Source organism: Platalea leucorodia, assembly GCF_965183815.1.
Source record: "Platalea leucorodia genome assembly, chromosome: 1".
Lineage (NCBI taxonomy): Eukaryota > Metazoa > Chordata > Aves > Pelecaniformes > Threskiornithidae > Platalea > Platalea leucorodia.
In genome coordinates this window covers 117,974,600-117,993,637 of record NC_138823.1, presented here as the reverse complement: position 1 = coordinate 117,993,637, position 19,038 = coordinate 117,974,600, and the positions used below count along the sequence as shown (strand labels likewise).

General features: G+C 35.0%; 1 protein-coding gene across 5 annotated transcripts in view; it reads right to left on the bottom strand.

The window, feature by feature from the left end:
- CLASP2 (cytoplasmic linker associated protein 2) overlaps positions 1–19,038 on the bottom strand; it is a 154,096-nt gene that overhangs the window by 23,345 nt on the left and 111,713 nt on the right. For 2 of the 5 annotated variants that reach the window (XM_082304399.1, XM_082304400.1), the window contains 7 exons: positions 18,170–18,340; positions 17,103–17,210; positions 12,150–12,256; positions 8,607–8,851; positions 7,957–8,020; positions 2,659–2,822; positions 1,408–1,486 (listed from right to left, as the gene is read on the bottom strand). In XM_082304399.1, coding sequence (XP_082160525.1) covers positions 1,408–1,486; positions 2,659–2,822; positions 7,957–8,020; positions 8,607–8,851; positions 12,150–12,256; positions 17,103–17,210; positions 18,170–18,340 — 938 coding nt within the window. Of the gene's footprint in view, positions 1–1,194; positions 1,246–1,407; positions 1,487–2,658; positions 2,823–7,956; positions 8,021–8,606; positions 8,852–12,149; positions 12,257–12,811; positions 12,875–17,102; positions 17,211–18,169; positions 18,341–19,038 lie in introns of all 5 variants that reach the window. The other 3 variants (XM_082304397.1, XM_082304396.1, XM_082304398.1) reach the window with 3 other exon arrangements.

Genomic DNA, 19,038 nt, shown 5'->3' with positions numbered 1-19,038 from the left:
TCTCTCAAATACTGGAAGTTATTTTCAGAATGTCTTCCCATTAAGTGTTTCAGATTTTTTAATTCCTTCTAGGTCGCATAGTGAACATTCTTGAATTTAGCCCCAATTCAGCCTAGTAGGAGTCCATGTCTCATTCCAAATCTACACTCTCAACTTTGAAACATGATTGATATGCATTTACCAGCTATACTACTGTATGGAAAAAAAGAACATCTCAGCCATCAAATTCACCTTCCTGAGGAGGAAAACCAAGTAAAACAAAACCAAGCCCAATTTGTTCCAAGGATTTATTTAAACAACAAACTGATTTTTACTACCTCATTTGCTGTCTTCAATAAATGACAGCAGTCCCTTTTTAACACAGCTCTACGAAGCAACAGTGGTCAACGTATCAACTGTCCTCAAAAGCTTAAAAATGTAAGTTTTACTGTATTGTAGACAAAAAAGGCATATTTATGTGACTTTAGGTTCAACATAATTTGGGAAAAGTCATATTCTTGTGCAGTATCACACTATGTAAAAAATATTTCGTGCAGGATAGAGCAGAAAATGCCAGTTATCATATGCTTGTTATTTCCCCATTTACATCACTTGTAAATCTTCTTAGGATTTGATGCATTTATCCTAAAATCAGCTCTCTTTGGAACTATAAATGTACCACAGAATACAGTTTTACTTTTCAGTTATACTAGCAGGTCTATGGACTACAGATTCTTATGTAAAAATGTGTGTAGTTATAAAGCTACACGCTGCTTTCAGAAAAGTAAGTGTACCACAAAGGGAGCTGATTTTTAATATGGTAACTCAAGTTCATATTAATATTAAAATAATCTAAATTAATGCAAGACCTATCAGGCTGAACACAGGAAAAAATATATATGAACTAGGAAAACACGATTGGGAAATCACAAACATAAAATTAGAAAAGATTTGATAGAGTGAGTTTGCATAACCAGCTTGATGTTAGGCGGCCACATTTTTGTTGCTCATTTTTACCGTACTGTGGTTTTATTAGATCTCTCTTGCAGCAAACATTTTCATACTAGTATAATATTTAAAATTCAACGTCTGCATGCTTAAAGTTTCTCGCAAAGGTTAGTAGCAGCATACGAATGCATTCAAATAAAAATTATTGGAAACACTGTAAGAGTTTGACATAGGGTTAAGAATAAAGACAGTAATTCAGACAAAAACCTTTGAGCTCCAAAAAGAGCGAAGCTGGTCCTGTAGTGCTGGCTTGACTGTCTGAAAGTTTACAAAAACAAAATCCACTAATTGAAAACCTTTTTTTTTTTTTTTTTTTTTTTTTTAACAAAACAAAAATAACAATCCAAATTCAAATATTAAGACAAGCAAATGTCTATCAATGAAGACTTTTGTTTGCAAGGCAAGCCTGAAAATTCTTACCTTCAGGCTAGGTGTTTGGGTCTGGTCAACAGTAAATCTCATTAAAATACTGAACTGGAGGTCATTTGGAAAAGATTCCCTGTAAAACAAACAAATCAAATCATGCTAAGTTACATGAAATTTTCTTTTAATACCTGTTGAGAGGCACTAAATAAGCCCTCACTCTTTACTGAAAATAAAAGCTTTAGTACTCCTAAAACAAAAAAATTTCTACCAGTTTTGTTGATATTGTATCTGACTTTCAGAAACATTCACCTAGCATGTAAAGGACAAAATTTAAGAAATTCCTGCTTTAAAGCAATTATAGATAGAATAGATAATGCAAGTAATAAGGAGTGATATAATAATGATACGGTAGTATTCTGATTCTAAATCTATGCCATCCCCAAATTATTATGCAGTAGTACTGCTAAAGGTACACACCACACCCCTCCTGCATGCTTCTCTGAATCATCCTGTTCCATTCCAGCTGCCTCGCTCTCCCACATGCCACACTCCGGGTACGACCCTCAATGGCTCTGCTGCAGCAGCAAAAAAGACGTGTAGCAGATCACATTCCCTCTCTCCCCACAACACACACCATACCCTTCCCCAGATTTCACAGCAGATCTGCCATACGAATAGGCTCAGCAGAGGCCTAGACCGCTTAGACTGTCCTGTACCTCAGAAAATGGAGGATGAGAAGTAGGTCCCGGAGCCCCTCCCACTCTACTTAAAAATCTGGCTTTCATTTGGAAATAAAACTGGCCAGGGATGGGCAGCTCTGATGGCCCCCAAAATAACGTAACGTCATTTTGGAACCAGGATATCAGTGACATTTGGGGAGAGCAGAGGGAAGACAGAAAGCAAATCGATTATTGCCCTAACTGCTTAAAAGCCTGCTGATACAGAGAGATGAATATTGCAACAGTATTTTTATATCAAAATAAAGAAGTTCAAACACAAGCACTGGGTCACTGAACGCAAGGCAAGACAACAAACATACGTGTCTCAGATGCACATTTTGGAATCAGGTAAGTAGTATCATATTAATTGCTCGGCATTAAGGACTCAAACCCTTTCAACTAGGAGTCATTTAGGAAACCACAATACTTAAGCAGCAAGGTTTACTGAAGTTTCACGATCTGTTGTTAGCTCTGCATTTTTCCAAGAATCTCATAGCACACTAAAAAAACCCAAAAATTTGGAAGTAGCATGAGGGTTTGGAATTTGTTTTGTTTTGTTTTAATTAGTTTTTTAAGAACTCATTACCTTGTGACATCAAGTGCCTTCTGAACTTTTGCTTGTACGGACCCAAGCAAATCAGCACCCATTTTTTTCAACAGCTGTGTCAGCAGTACAAACAGCCAGTCCTGCAGATCTTCTTTATGGACCTGGATGAAGTCCACCAGTGTCTCCAAAAACATACTGAACACCTAAAAGGCAGAAGAAGATGGAAAGAGGGTAGGATGGGGCAAAAGAGGAAACGACACTGATGTAATGCTGAACTTACAAACAAAGAAGAAAGCAGTAAGGGAATCAGAGGCAGAGAAAGGCAGTGTTTTGCAGCCAAGCAGGAAAAATAAAAAGAAAAAAAAAAGAAATCTGTCTTGCTTTTTCATTGGATTTTGATACGAGAGTACATTGGAAATGTTAGCCGAGTTCTGTAGAAGTTTGACAATTAGGTATTCCATGCAGTTTCGTCAAGAAAAGAAATGCTTACTGTGATGGCTGGCGCAACCTCAATTTTTTCAGTAAAACTTAATTTTTCTACCCTTTCAAGCTTTATCATTAAGTTGATTTGACATATTCCTTGAAGACTTCAAAAACGCTTTCTCTCTAAAACCAAAAATGCTGCTACAATTCTTTAGCAAAATATTCCTTCTAAGTATCTGCGTTACTAAATACTGCAAAATCATGAAAGCCGGCCAATTCCTTTACACAAAATATTTGTGGAACAGAACAGGATTCTCCTGATATTGCAGATATCCAAACACAAAATTATTCACCAGAATAGGGAAAAAAGCCATGATACATTTCAGATTGGCAGGTGTTTAAAACACAGAAGTACTTTTGTCTTTTTAAAAACATGTTCTCCACTGTGTTCTTTTCAACAAATAAAGTTGAAAAGACTGCATTCAGTTAAAAAAAAAAAAAAAAAAAAAGACACATATTATTGTACGTATAGTAACTTCAGCACTCAGACCAGGAAGAAGGTCTTTTTGGAGGGAAGGGGTAAAGCAGGGCATGGCAAATAGGTAAGTTTGTTTAAACAGCCTTTTTAGTATCTCACTAATTTTATGTTTTTTCAAGACTTATGGTGAAATCAGGATGTATATGCTCTATACCAGTGCGGCCCACGGGTTTCCCATTTCTCTGATAAGAAAAATGGGTGTTTGGGCTGAAAATGCTACCTGCACAACTGATACACGCTCCAGCTCCAGCACATAACTGGGTACAGAAGCAAAAGTATTGCTACGATGCAAAGAAGGCTGGAGCGATATTGCCTCCTGAGTACTTATGACATGCGTACAAGGTCGAAAATGGCTGTTGCAGAGGAAGGGTTGGAAACTCACATCCTCCTGCAGCTGGCCTGGCTTGTCATAAGGCCAAATTCTGCTGCTGTCTGTGAGAGCAGATGATCCCAGACTGTGATCATACCTCCCATGGCTGCAGAAACCAGTCCACGGAAGTGGGCTTTCTTCCACAGCACTGATCCGAGTGTGGAGGATTTGGCGCATGCTGTTGCATGCCTTCATCGCTGAGGAAATTAGATTTCTTTTCATGTTGTTAATCAAGCCAAAGGTAAGCAATTTCATACCATAAAGTGAAAAAATCCATACAGGTATCTTTAAAAGAAGTCCCTTAAAATTTACATTAGAAATAAAAAATAAATGCAGATTCCTTCAGGATCTCATAAAGACCAGGGAGAATCTTAGATCTTTAAATCTTAAATACTGAAAAGCTGTATTAGAAAAAAACCAATACAAATCCTACTTAACATAAAGCCCATCAGGATGAGCTACTTTAATTAACTTCCCTTTTGGGGCAAACTACATTGAAAATTGTAAAAAAGAAAAAAAACCTGCTAACTCCTCTGCGATGATCTAGATTTGCACTCAATTCTGACGTTTAAAAATTAACCTCCCAGTGATGGGAGAAAATTTTTATGCTCGGGATTAGAAACAAGGTCTTCTGTATTTGGCTGAACTGAAACAATATATCACTTTGTGGATGCACAAGTAGTGGGCACAATTATAAGACCTAGGCAAAAACAACCCAAAAAGTACTTTCTGTATTGTAATATGACAGTCTTTGGATTTCACAGCCCTAAAATAAGGGGAAAATATATTGGACTTAGGCAAACAACAAAAAAAATTCTGGTGCTATAAAGATTACACTGGAAGTCTTACAATTGTATTTAAAACCCTTCAAATTAAACTACACAGCTCAGCAGAATTTAAAAACTGTACCCGTTTCTTCGCGTTTGCAGACACTGACACACACGTCTTTTTCATTAAAATGTGCAAGCTGAACAAACTAGTTACAACCTCTTATTTGATGGAGTAATGTGGACTTCTTATAATACTTTAAACATGTAAAGTGGTTTCAGTTGAAGTCATTATGAAGTGAATTATGAATCACTATGGCAAAAGCACTCTAAAGATCCTGTGCCAATGTTTTAGCTGTTAAAAAATACATAACTGACGACTCAAGTTTGTTTTCAAGCTTTGTTTGATTTTAGGTTTTCCACAGTGAATGTCTGGAGAAAACTCAAGTAAGTTGAGTCATTTTGTTGTGTTTAAAAAAAAAAAAAAAAAAAAAAGAATCATACCATTTTGTCTTAGGCCAAAGCATGAAGAATTTAAGAAGGCTGTAAGAGCATTTCAGGTAAAGGATGAATTTGGAATGGAAAATGGAACTCAATCACCTATATGTGAACAATGTATGTGGGTACTGTGATTTTTGCAGTTTTCATTTTTATGATGTAAATAAAAATTCTGAAATCAAGCATCTAAAGTTCAAGTTTTTAATAATTCGATAGTGGAAAAAATAAACAGATATGAAATTAACTATAAGTGATCTACCTCTAAAGTGAATTATTTCAGATGTGCCAACCACCACAATATAAAGCAGGAATGCATAACCAAATGATGTCAGTTAATTAGTAGATAAAGCACATCTCGAACTTTACCACACAGTTTACATAATTGTATATAGCATTTTATGATTGCAAAAGGCTTGACACTGCATGAACTCTTTGGGGAAGAAAAATAGAGAAAAAGGGTTAATTGCACATTCATGCGAGTAAGGTTAGACTTCCAACAAATATTGAACCAACTTACTCTCTAAAGAGAGTTCCAACACAGGGGACAGCATGCAAAACGAAACAAAAACGAAACAAAACAAAAAAACAACAAAAAAGGGAAAAAGATAAAAACACACAAATTAGTGGCCATCAATACAAAGTTCCTGTATGGAATATAAAACAAAATAAAACAAAAAAGGTATTTCAAAACTTTTATGATAAATGTAGTAATTTTATTGGGATACCCAATGTATTTTAAAAGTAAGCACTTGGCATGTCCTTCAAATCATTCTCCCATTTTCTCCTCCAAATGATATTATTACTCTGTTTCTAAGCAATTCCCTACATTCAGCTATCATGTTAAAGTAAACTTTAAAAAAAAAAAAAAAAAAAACCAAGACAAAACCAAAACAAAAGCGATGAGAGAATAATTCCTACAGACACTTGAAAAGAGTCTAAGATGAGATCTGTGTGTGATAAAAAATTCACAGCTCATTAACTCAATACTTAAAGGATCCTCCTGATACTATATTGATAACTACTAATACTTTTGCAACACCAAAAAGCAGACAAGGTTTCAGTGAGTGGAACAGGTGTACCACATGTGCTAACAACACAGGCCAAATTTTCAAAATCAAAGCAATGTTCTTTTATGTCAGAATGCCCAGTAAACAAAACAAAACAAAACAATCAACTAGAACAATTCAACGTAACATTCCTAAACGCGTAATGAAAAGATAAAATGCTCTTCTGACACATACAACTACATTTTGGAACATTTTCATTATCCTTCCCTGGCTCCCCCACTACAAAAAAATATACAGGGTAGTTCTGATATATGCGTAGCTGCAATATCAATTAACACAAGAACAAGCAAAATTAAACCAAGCAATTCACAATTTTGTCATTACTTCATTTAAAAACCAGTAGTATTTCAACATTTAATTTTTTTTCCTCTCCTCTGACTTAACTGTTCTTTTTATGGAATGCTTTCTTCAGTTTCTCTTTAACTGCTTGGCTTTAGTCTTTTCTTCTGGATTTCTGCAGTATGTGAACAACTTTAATATCATGTTGCTGTGTGCAATGCAAGTTTCTTCCAAAATACATGGTGTCACAGATAGCAGCTAGTCACTTTTTCCAGCAGGAAAAATAAGGAGGACAGATGAACACTAAGGTAACCTGTCAAGACTTCTCATTACTCTGAATTTAATTTTCCATTGCAGCAATAAAGAAGACTTAAAAATACGTTAATGGAATTGCATAATCAAAGTAGTTTTTCAGAATTCTGCTGGGAAAAGCCAATACTTCTGAAATAACTAATTTGCTCTGAATTTTTCTGGGTTATCATTTTATTAATTCTGACATATGAACACAAAGTGGGACATGTTATACTCAACATAAAAGATACGGTTTCTTCCAAACAAGCCTATAATTCAAACAAAAGATGAAGTTACATGTTTTTTACATGATACCATTATAACTTTATTCGGCTCCTTATTTACCTGTAGTCCTTTTGCGAAGGGAAATTACTGCATATACAAAGATGTACTAGTAACCCACCTCCCGCAAAAATTATAAAAATACTATCAAGCAAATCTCTTTAACTCAGTTAAAAAGTTTTTAATGGTCTTCGAAAACAGAAGGATTATTCTCCTTGTTATATCACCCATACTGGGTCTTTACCTAGGTAAAAGTGAATAAAACATTGTATTTTCTTCTATACCGAAGTATAGTTTCCATCTTACTTATTGAATACTAACAATGATGTAAAAATTGTTCAACAGCCTCAACTGCCAGCCCTATCTATGAAATTCCAGGAAGACATCATAACATAATACAAAATACCCTCGAAAATACCTAAGTACACATTTAGTATAGTTCATCAGACTCATCACTTTCTTTACAATTTAAATTACTGCACCAGAGCCTTTTGTTTCTAATTGAGAGAAAACCTTTACTCATGTTGAAGTGGCCTCTGTAAACAACATGACTTACAAATTTTGAGCACAAACTGTTGAACTACTTCAATGCGTTTTAAATGAAACTAACCTTTATTTCAATTATCCTGAAAAAAAGGTGGAAAATTATCTTGTTCAAAATTGCCAACTAAATGGATTGAAATCTGACACCATTAACTGCTTATAGAACACAGTTTGTGCAATTTTTACATGTGCAAATACCGCTGACATTTTACCCCAACTGGCTTTCTATTAATATATGTTTTCAAACATTTACTGTAAGTAAGAAAAACCTAAACATACCTTACTGTGAGGATCAGCAAACATTCTTGTGAAGATTTCACACAACCTTTTCAACTCAACACGACTGTTAAAGTGACAACAATACAGTAGTCAACTCCCCTGCTAGTAGTACTGGAACACTAACGCATAGCAATCAGTGAAATCAACTGTATATATTGAATCAAATTATCTAGTAAACAAAGTAGAAAAAAGCATTTTGTTCAAGACTAATTCATAAATTAAACCATTCCCAAACTATTTTAAGAGCTGATAATGAAAAAGATTATTCTTAGTAGCTAGTAGTAAACAGTTTCTTCTGAATAAATATGGAATAAATAATAATACTACAATATTGTAAGATAAATAAATAAAAATAAAAGCCTTCCATCAACACTAGATGCAAGCACTTTAGGAATCTTTTGTATTGCAAGAATTCTCTTGATTTTAAATTCAATTTCTTAAACTGAGCTTTTTAAACAGATCCTATACACTAGTGGCCAGAAGTGACAATAGCTTCCTCACCCCTTCCCCCATCTTACTCTCACAGACACAGACCCTGCTTTCCCTTCCCCAACTTTCTGTATTCTTTAGAACATTAGCCTCCTTTCCTATTTCCCTTGCCTTACTTCAACTCTGAAATAAAATGTTTTTCTGTTAACATGTCTTCTTACCTTAAAGTTCTCTGGTTCTTTAGTAAGTTTTGCAGGCCTAGAAGGCCTTCTTTTCTCTCTGACCAGTTGGAGCTGGCACAGCGATTTAGGACTTCAGCCACATCTTCTGTCTGTCTCATATACGTTGGTATGCTTCCATTCCTAGAGCTATAGGACCTTTCTGAACAGGCACTTGATGCATCACTGTTGGCATCATCATCTGAGTACATGCCATAGGACTCGTATCTTCTTCGCACAGGCTTCTTCTGTTGTACAGAAACACCCCACATTAGTACCAATTTTCAAAGAGATAGTACACATATCCATTATCAGTAGAAAGACCAACAATTCCAATAATCAGTGTGACCCCTACTCCCTGCAGTGACAAATGGCTCCAACTGTTCAACAGGTCAAACAGAGTTAATAAAAACATTTTAAAGTATGGCTTGCATAGTATTCCAAATAGAAAAGCAAAGCAAATGCAGAGAGACATACGTCTGATGAAACGTTCAACTTAAAGTTTACTTGTAAAAATCCATAAAATCACATTACAGGGTGACATAAAGACTGTATTGAAAGTTAGCTATTTCACTTAATAACTTTATATATGTTACAGGACATAAGAATCAGGTCTAAACCCACATATTCTGTCATTTTTAGCTTACTCTGTATCAAGCATGTTAATAGCAAAATATTAAACTACTGAAGAAGGAAAATAGTTTCTATACCTTAGTCCGTATGTCTCCTAAGAGCTGTTAGCAGTAAATTATTGAAAAGAAACAGAAATTGAGAACAGGAAGGTAAGGCATAGCAGCATTGTGACTATTAAACTACCTGCCACTGGAAAACATATAGTCTTATTGTAAATTTTGTTCTTAGCGCTCTGTATCTGATTAGCATATCATGCATCGCCAAGGAGTAGTTTGCTAAGCTTCCATTTTCCACAGAAATATTATATATCATCTGCTGGTTGGTCACAATGACTTCTTTGTCAAAATCTTTGTGTCTTATGCAGTTGTATTTGATCATGAAGACTTAACACATGCAGTCAATTGCTATCTAAGTATGAAACCTTCATTTAAACTTTATTTTCCCATCAACTTCTCCATCTCTTTGTTTAACTTCATTTCCGTATCTAAATTTTGTCATTGCAACAATTACTACAGCAACGTCCTCCAAAAAAATTAATTACATAATGCAAAATCCCAAGTCCCCTAAAACCAAAAACAAGCCAACAAAACAAAACACAATGTGCCAAAGGACAGAGGAAAAAAAAATATATTTATCCCAAAAGGAAAAGCACACACCTCTGCAAAAGAAGTCTGCCATTCAAATTTTGGAGTTGAAGCTAGTAGTTAAAAATTCAGTTTCATTACATACCCAAAAAAGCAGCAATATATATAAGTGATTGTTTTCCCCTTAAATACCATTGCCATTTGCACAGGGTTCTCATTTTTGACTGTGGAATAACTTAAAGGATACCCAAATACAAACTAGTCAATACATCATGTAACACGCAAGCTTACTGTCAACTGAACAAGCGTACATACCTGTATAAGAGAATAAAGGAAGGGAAAAAATCACAAAGACATGAGTATTTTTGAAAAGGGTCACCGTAAGTAAAAAAAAAAAAAAAAATTTAAAGAAAGACTCTGAAATGCCAAGGACTGTGCTAAAGTAAAAGGTATGAAAATATGTAAAGATCGCCATATTGCTGCATTTCAGGCATCTTGTATTCAAATCAGATCTTAGCCAGAAGACTGATACCCCTTTGGCCTGAGAAGTATTAAAACTGACTATTTTTGATACCATAAAAATAATAATACAATCCAGAATATTTTAGATTTTCGTATTTTATCTGTCAGAACTCTACATTCTACCTTTTTAAAAACACTGAGTGGGGGCTTCAGTCTATGATAAAACAGGAAGAGTGTTCATAACTAAATTTCCATCTAAATGGAGCCATTTGTACAGGACAACCTGTACATTTAGAGCATGGCAAGCAACCAGGCATGCAAACACTACAATAATAAAATGTTGCTGTTCTTGATCCTTCTTTGTAATGACAGATTCTAGCTAAAATATACAAACTAATTTTCCTCTAACATTTCCAGAAGCATCATGCTGGTTTGGATTCAGGTAATACAAACCGGTTTCTATGAACAAACTTTATTACTTCAAGAAATCAGGACACATTCAAGCCTTAAGAGCAGTCATTGGAAGCATGAGTTTCTCCTCAATTTATAATCTTACTACATACTTTGCCCACCTAAATTTGAATAAGCTATGAAGCTACTAAAAGTACTAAAGATACTCTTCATGTAGCACCAGTGTGGATAAATCCAGGCTTTGGAATGACAGCGGGAAACTTTTCATGTTCCACCGACTGTTTTTCTGTTGTTCCCTATTCCAAAATCCAGACTGACTTCCAGTTTACTGACTAGCATTCCCCATCAATACTGAAAGCTTTCTGCAAGTTGACAATATCAGAAAGGGGAAAACCCACTCAATCTCACCATGACCTCTTATGCAAGATTTCACAGATATCCTGATCTCTATGCCAGTGAAGGCACATGAATTTTAAACTACTGTGCCAAGAAGACAGTATGAACCAAGAAATCAATAAATTGCCAGACTAAGAACATGACAGAGTTCTTCAGATTTTTTTCCTTTGAAATTTTATTGCTCTCTATCCAGTCATATCTAGCCATAATTACATTTCTTAGAGTCTAATTTCTAGGTTTTTTACTAACGTTCCAAATAATCTTTTTGTTAAAGCAGAGTAATAACAAATTCCTTAAAGCATTCTGATAACTAGATAACAGGTACTTACAAATATTTAATGATATGCAAATAGTATACAAAACCTGATAAAAATGTATTTGACTCATAGCGTCTGTATTTTAAATTAACTGAAGATTTCAGCTTGCTGATGTAAGTGTCAGAATAGCAAAATACATGAGGAGTTCAGTCTGGCTTAACTGGGGCAGGGAGGTAAAGGAGCCAAACCCACCCTATTAAAGAACAGTAAAGGTTAAGAAAGAGAATGGCATAACCAGTTTTAAATTCAGAGGAACATTTTGAAAACAAAAGAAAACAAAAACTAAACTTATGAAATGCTGCCTGACAAGCCATCAGTTCATCTCTTCAGCATCACTCTCACATGTTGTCAGAGAAAACAACTTTAAATGGAACCCAGGCTTATGATAAGCAGAGTGCTGTCGTCATTCCCAGCTCTGACAAGCCTTCAACCTATCCAGAAGTTTGGCTGTTGTGCGAAACTGCTGGTGAGTGCCACCTGCTCAAGTGGTTCCTTGGGCCACTCCAACAGACCAAGACTATTTCCTGTCTGCCATGGAAAAATGTACATTTCTCAGAAGTTAAGACTTCTGTAGGGAACAAAAATTTCCAATACTTTGCAGCTCTAGCAATTCAGTTTCTCCTTTTTCCCTACCTAGAAGCAAATAAAATGATGAATGACAAGTTCTTTTGCATACTTTAACGTATAGGTACCAAACATTTTAAGAGTCTGTGTCCTACACAAGATAAGCGCGAGATTCTTACCAAAGCATCTGCTACTGCTTCTTCCACGTCAGAACCTGTGTTCAGAACTCGCATAGCACTAACTGATGATGACAATCTACTCGACTGACTAATTCCAAAGCCGGTACCTGTTGTAACAACAACAAAAATGAATATAAAGAATTCAGTCAGAATAGCAACGTGGGACATTAATACCACACTCACTTAAAAAAAACCCAAGCAGAAGAAAAGCAGAGGACCAAACAAAAAAACCAATAGTTTTAACTGACAGACCCTTTCTTTTTTTTTTTTTTTTTTTAAATTAGTGTCTTCTTCATTTTGGGTTTTTGTTTTCATTTAAACAGGAAGCAAATACAATAGGAAGGCTATTGAGAGTGCTGATTAGAAAACTACATGCATAAAGAATGCTCTACAAATACTGAAAAATGGAAAACTAAAAAAAGTTCTTCTGCAAGTAAAAATAAAATGACTGTTGTTAAGGAAGAAAAGGATTAACATCGGAGGGTGGGGTGGAGACGAAATCTAGCAACATAAACACATCTATCTGGATTATTAAAACCACAAAACTCAAATTAATATAAATAATGCTTTTTAAAACTGAACTATGAGAATAACCAAGTAGGTGGGAAAAAAAAAATCCAGGATGACTGCACAGATGACAGCAAAGTGTACTCATCCTTCACCTGTAGCCCCATAAACATCAGGAGTGTAGAGGGCACCAGTGGATCTGGAGTGATGTCTGGAAGCTGCAATAACAGGATCATATAAACCCTATCTATTACCATGGAATCAAAGTGCTGCAATAGTTGCTTAGATGAACAAGAGAATATTTATCGGAAAGATTCAGCTTTAGCACAAGAAACTGAGTATTACACAGAAGGAAAAAGCTTCAGAGAAGTTCTTTGATTAGATAGAATACGATTATATAGAATTATATAGGTTTATGTACACTGGACATTTCATGCATTTTTTTTTTTTTTTTAATTTAAAAGATTAAGAGCAGATTAAAAGCAAGTATGTTTAAGTTCAAAGAAGAAAAAATGCGTAGACACACCTGCACGCGCACACACACATACAGAGAATCCTCAGAAATATCTAAAAAGTTCCACTGATACTGGTCTTCCATTGTAGAGTTAACTCAATTCTACGTGCTCAAGTCAGAGCCAGTGCTCACGTACCAAACATTATCTGCAAAAAGTGACTCCTTTAAAAACTTACTGTTTAGCAGCTGACAATTTGTATAAACTTGAGTTCTTGCCTATGTGCAGATAAGTCAACCTCAGTTAAAACTCACCACTATGTAGATGAAAGTTAAAATTATACAATTTTAATTAAGAGTTTAAAACAATTTAACACAATTAATAGTTCACATTTGTATTGTTTTCTTTAAATAAATAAAATGTGAAATTGAAACATTTATGTTAGTTACTATAGCTTACTAAGACTCTTTAAAGTTATGGAAAGTGGGAACCAAAGATCCTTAAGGACTTCTGAATGACACTGAGCACCCTCCTGCTTCTGGCACTTGTATGAAACTGGTCTTTTAGAGATTCTAAAGAAGTTAACTCACCATTGCTAATATTTTCTTTCTTAAACTGAGTAATTTTAAATTCAATGTGTTTTTAAACAATTCATCTTCTTTCTTCAGTTCACTTAAGTTAGAATTTTACCGCCATGTAAATGAAATTGGTTTTGACAATTTTAACTTGAATTCAAATGTCCACCCACAGTGACATAAACCCCACATATAACCCTGCGATTTAATAAATAACTGTTAATGCAAATATTTTACACCTTTTGGATACATAAAGCAGTATAAATAGAAACTAGGAATCAAATGAATCATCCTTTACTCTGATTAACATAGACAACGTACGAGTCTGATCTGAATCAAATAACCCTGACACGGACCATGTCACATTTGGGGAAGCACCCCTCTTAACCTGAGTGAACGCCAAAACGATCCTAAGTCCTGTAAAGGTCCCAGAAACAACGTTGTTTTTTTCCACGTACAGTTCTCTACTCCTTACATAAGGCACAGCAATGTATTTTATTTCAAACTAAACCTGCATGAAGCTCTTTAGCTAGGGAATTTTATTTTGCTTTGTGGAATACTTGTTTGTTTAGAAAGTACGTCTCAAGCATGGAAAAGGAGACAGGATGGAAGATGTCAAAACACAAGCATCAAGGCTGATAAAGCTTTAAATACAAGCAATAATAGGATAAACCTTTCTATTGCTTTCCATCAACAAGCCCTGAAAATTAAAGGTACAATTAAAAATTTAAACTTTAGCCATATAATTCAAGATGATCTTGCCCCCATATACATCTGAAATATACTGGAGAAGTTTTTAAGACAGTGAAAGGAAGCACTATATTGGATTAAACATACCTCATTCCAAAGTGTATTTTCAAGAATATTCTTTGTACCCCTCAAATTGCAGAAATCGTGCAAGTATTTACTTTTGTTGTTTCATTTTTTAAGATTAATCAAAATAAAATTTTAAATGGACTCAAAATAAGGTATATGGAAATTATACTAGTCTGATATTTAATATCAACTATATGAACAGAAAAATAGGCACTTCCATATAAATTACAAATCACTTGCTTCTCAGAGTGGCTCTTATCTCCCAGTTTATTATCTTATACTGAGATGTGAGATTACATATACACTTCATACCGATGTACAGAGAGAAACAATTACAGAGCATTTGGGTCATTTTATGCCCCAAAGGGCTTAGCATTTGTAAGCAAAAGTTTCTGTGCTGAGAATCAGACGCAATACAAATTCCTCCCTCCAACCCCATGTAAAGCTGTCTCTAGCTACAAAGAGAGCTGAATTTGCCTTATTTCATCTTCCACTTGTACCCTTGAAAAACATTGAAGTTAATTATTTTTGATAGAAGTTAATAGCATCCCATAAGACAAAACTGGTCCAACAAAACACTGAATGACATTTGAAATAATTCAAATAAGAAGTCATACTAGAAGGAATCCTTTGAATCTTCATTTATTCCAGGTATAGCTGGGGTTGTGTCGTTTTGGTTTGTTTTTTTGTTTGTTTGTTTTTAAACAACACTGGATTCCTATACATGCTAATTTGCATTCTCTGTGCTATCAGACAATTCAACCTACTGTATCTGTCTAGGTACTTGTTTTGATATCTGAATACAAAAAACTCCATCAATAAGAAGAAAACCTCAAGCAGCATTCATCCCAATGAACCATCTTATGGTATTAGTTTAATATGGATTTCTTAAGGTAACATGCATTTCATCAACTATAAAATGTAAATCATATCTTGCATGCATATAATTGAAATCAAGCTGTAAGGTAGCAAAAGAAGCACAAAAATATCTGGAAAATACCCTCATTTAAAAAAAAAAAAAAAGATTATATGTGTGTACTACTATACAGTTTGCCAGCTGTGTTTTAGTAAAAGATACAAGTTTACTAATGGAACCTGCATAACGTCTACTTTTCATTTAATTTCCCAATTAAATAGCATCTGGACAAATTAGCATTAGTTATTGAAGCAGCTTTCATTCAATTAATCTGTACTTTTCCAATAAAACTACAGCTGATGGGAAGCATACTGCCTTAACAGACCACAACAGACTTCCAATGCTAATTAGGAGCACAGTTGGGTGCCTCAATTTGAGATAGAAACCAGAGATTTACTATTTTCAGACTACGTTTAACAGCTAGTATTACAAAGTCATTAACTGTAAGCTACGCTTGAACAAACGAAAGAAGAGGGATACATACTGAAGACTAACTGATCAAAGATAACACCAAAAAAAGATCAGTTTTAGCCACAATCTTACAGAGACAGTTTTGTATTACCAAACAATTAAAAAAAAAAAATCAAACAAAAAACCAAACGTGTACAAAGACTTCTATCAAAATTTACTACCAACGTCACAATAAACTTGATAAGGATACACGGAGATGAGTAGCTTCCCTAATCCTTAATCAAAAACATGTTAAAGTAATTACAAGCTAACATTCCTGTGCCTTATTGATGTTTCAGAAATGGACAACAGCTTGACAATCTTACAAAATTTTTTAAGTGTCAGGCCAATAAACTTAAATACTAAGTGAAACAGAACTTTTGCTTATAGCAGCTCTAGGAATGAGGACTGAACATGGCCATGGATGTGTGAATGCTAGTTTTCAATTTCTCTCTTCTTCCCTATGTAAAAACAGCTGCTACTTTAATTACTTATCACTTGTTTTACACAGATTAAAAGTAAACTTCAGAACTGTTCATCTATTTGGATAAGGACCTCACTACTTGCCCTGTTCATTTTTAGAAAACGGAAAGCAGCCTCAGAATACAGTTCTGCTTCAGTAGATTGGTCCCTTATCTGCACCATCATATTTACTTGCTTTAGCAGCAAAAAGTTAAGATTTTAATATTTTTTTCACATAATACAGAGATGACAGTATAGCTAAGGAGACATAAAATGAAGCATATTTTCTTCTCATACACCAAAATGATTCATGGACAAGGGAGCAATTTTGAATACTAGCAGACCCTAGCTGTTGATGCAGGGAAAGACAGAGGACGACAGCCGGACTTCTTTGTTTGCTCTAGCTGGTCAGTGAGAAATGGATTACCTAACTGCACCCAAGCAATGAGTGCTGTAATAAAGAGAAACATAATTTCAAAAAACTTTCCAAAAGGAGAATTACCCTTTCAAAAAAAGTCTCTAGGCACTGTGTATCACACACTTTTCCAGACTTGGTATTTAAGATAAGACTAACACTAGCATAGTGTTTGTTTTTCAAGTGTGCAACCCATTCACACATTGGTCAATTCTCCATTAAAGTAAGTGGTGAGTGAGCCAAAGGAAGGGAAAATAATGGTGGCTGGCTACAAGCTAAATGAAGGAGGCACGGATTCGTTAGGTGCGAATAATGAAGGGCAAAGACAGCCATGCACAACAAGGGGCTCTGAGTACTTACCAAGGGGTGGAAAAGAGCGGACAGGGCTTGTGTCCCTGCTACTTTCACGGCTGGCCTCCCGACTGCACCCCTGACTCACACTAGGCCGAGGAATGCGGCTGCCTCGTGCTAGTATGATTCAGGGTACAGACAAACAGCAGCACAGAAGGGAGAAGACATAAGAAAAGTTGCAGTTTTAATGCAGTTCTGTTTTGTAGTAAGATCAAAGACGTATTTCTAAGAAAAGACACTGATGATTATGTTGTATTAAGTCATAACTGTTTCCACACACTTTCTTGTGCTAGATTACACTAAGTGTAGCCAGTTTAATGGAATTACTTCTTCGCACAGCTAAAAATGGGGACTTACAAACTCTTTACAGAATGGCTGAAAAACCTCTTGAAAAGGATGGAGAGGAAACAAGCAACGAAAAATATGAACAGAGTATTGATCCAAAATTTGTGCTCAAGATCAAATCAATCAACAGTAACGCAAATGAAAAAAAACCATAGCTTTCTAAAGAAGGAAAATAAAAAGTTAATACAGCTAAGGTAAAAATCAAAATACAAAACAAAGAACAGCAGCAATGCCATTAAAATCAACTGATATTTTTCAATAATATTTTTTGTAATAGAGTGTAATCAGGTTATATCACGAGGTTTAAGAAGTATAACATTCATTTTTGTATCATAGAAGTATACACATGCACGCACACATACACAGAAGACACACAAAAGTAATGAAGAAAATAATCTTTTCAAAATGGTACCACACTTTCATTCAGTGGATATGAGTATTTTGGGGGTAGGGATAAGAAGTGAAGAAAAGTGAAAGAGAGAAGGAAGACAGGGAGGTGAGAAAAAGAACAACTACTGCATTCTGACAGAAAAAAACCCTGAAGTTTCAGCTTAAATTTAAAACTGTCTTGTATATTAAAGACTAGCCTCAGAAAACAGACACGTTTCAAATTTTTACTGATGCGCAGTCCAATTTTATCATCCACCTATAACTAAACGCAAGCTGTAGATATCCAGCACTTAAAGTAAGAACGGCTATAAAGAAACCAAGAGGTATTTAGTGATTCTTACCTACTGACAATCTAGAAGGACTAGCTTCTCTACTGCATCCCTGACTCCGTGGGATTTTGCTTCGTTTTTGTGCAGTTGCAGGATTCACTAACACTCTCTGAACTCCTGTGTTCATAGTGGAAAGTGTGGTTGTTGTCAAAACTCTTCCAGGAGACCCAGATCTACTGCCAGCTGAAGGCAAAATGAATAAATGTAAGTAACAGCATAGAAGATAAACAATCACGGTTAAAATGAAAAAAACACTTAAAGTTAGTAGGAAAGTGGTGGTAGATTGAAATGGTCTGGAAAAACTTACAAGGTAAAAATGTGAAATAGAAAACCCTGGTCCAAGTTCTTATAGCACTACATACAAGGTAGATAAAATTATCAATGCTAGGAAGCACTTGGCATGGTATTTAGCACTAGATACGCCCAAGAAACCATAAATAATATTTCTAGTCTTCATCAACAGTTCCAATGTCCCTAACATGAACATTGGTGTGTTCATTTTTTAACCTACATGTCTCACTGATTACATTTTCTATTAAAAAAGAAAAAAAAAAAAGAAAAGAACTGCTAGAAAGCTAATGGGAGCAACTTTAAACTAGTGATTTCATAATTATCCCAGCTCTTCCAATGCAACCAATGTTATAATAAAACAACATAATTTTCTTAACATTTAAACTCTTCTCCCTTGCTTCTAAAAGCAGGGGGTCTTCAAGCACTACTCTCTGAGAAGTTAAATAAAATGTCACTGAAGACAATTAATATACTCATGTTCATTTCTGTGGAGGTTACCCCACAAATACAAAGAAAATCTTCAATTAGTTTTAAACAAGCTAAAAAATTGATCAAGACGTACTTAAGCATCTTATTAATCAAACCTGTAC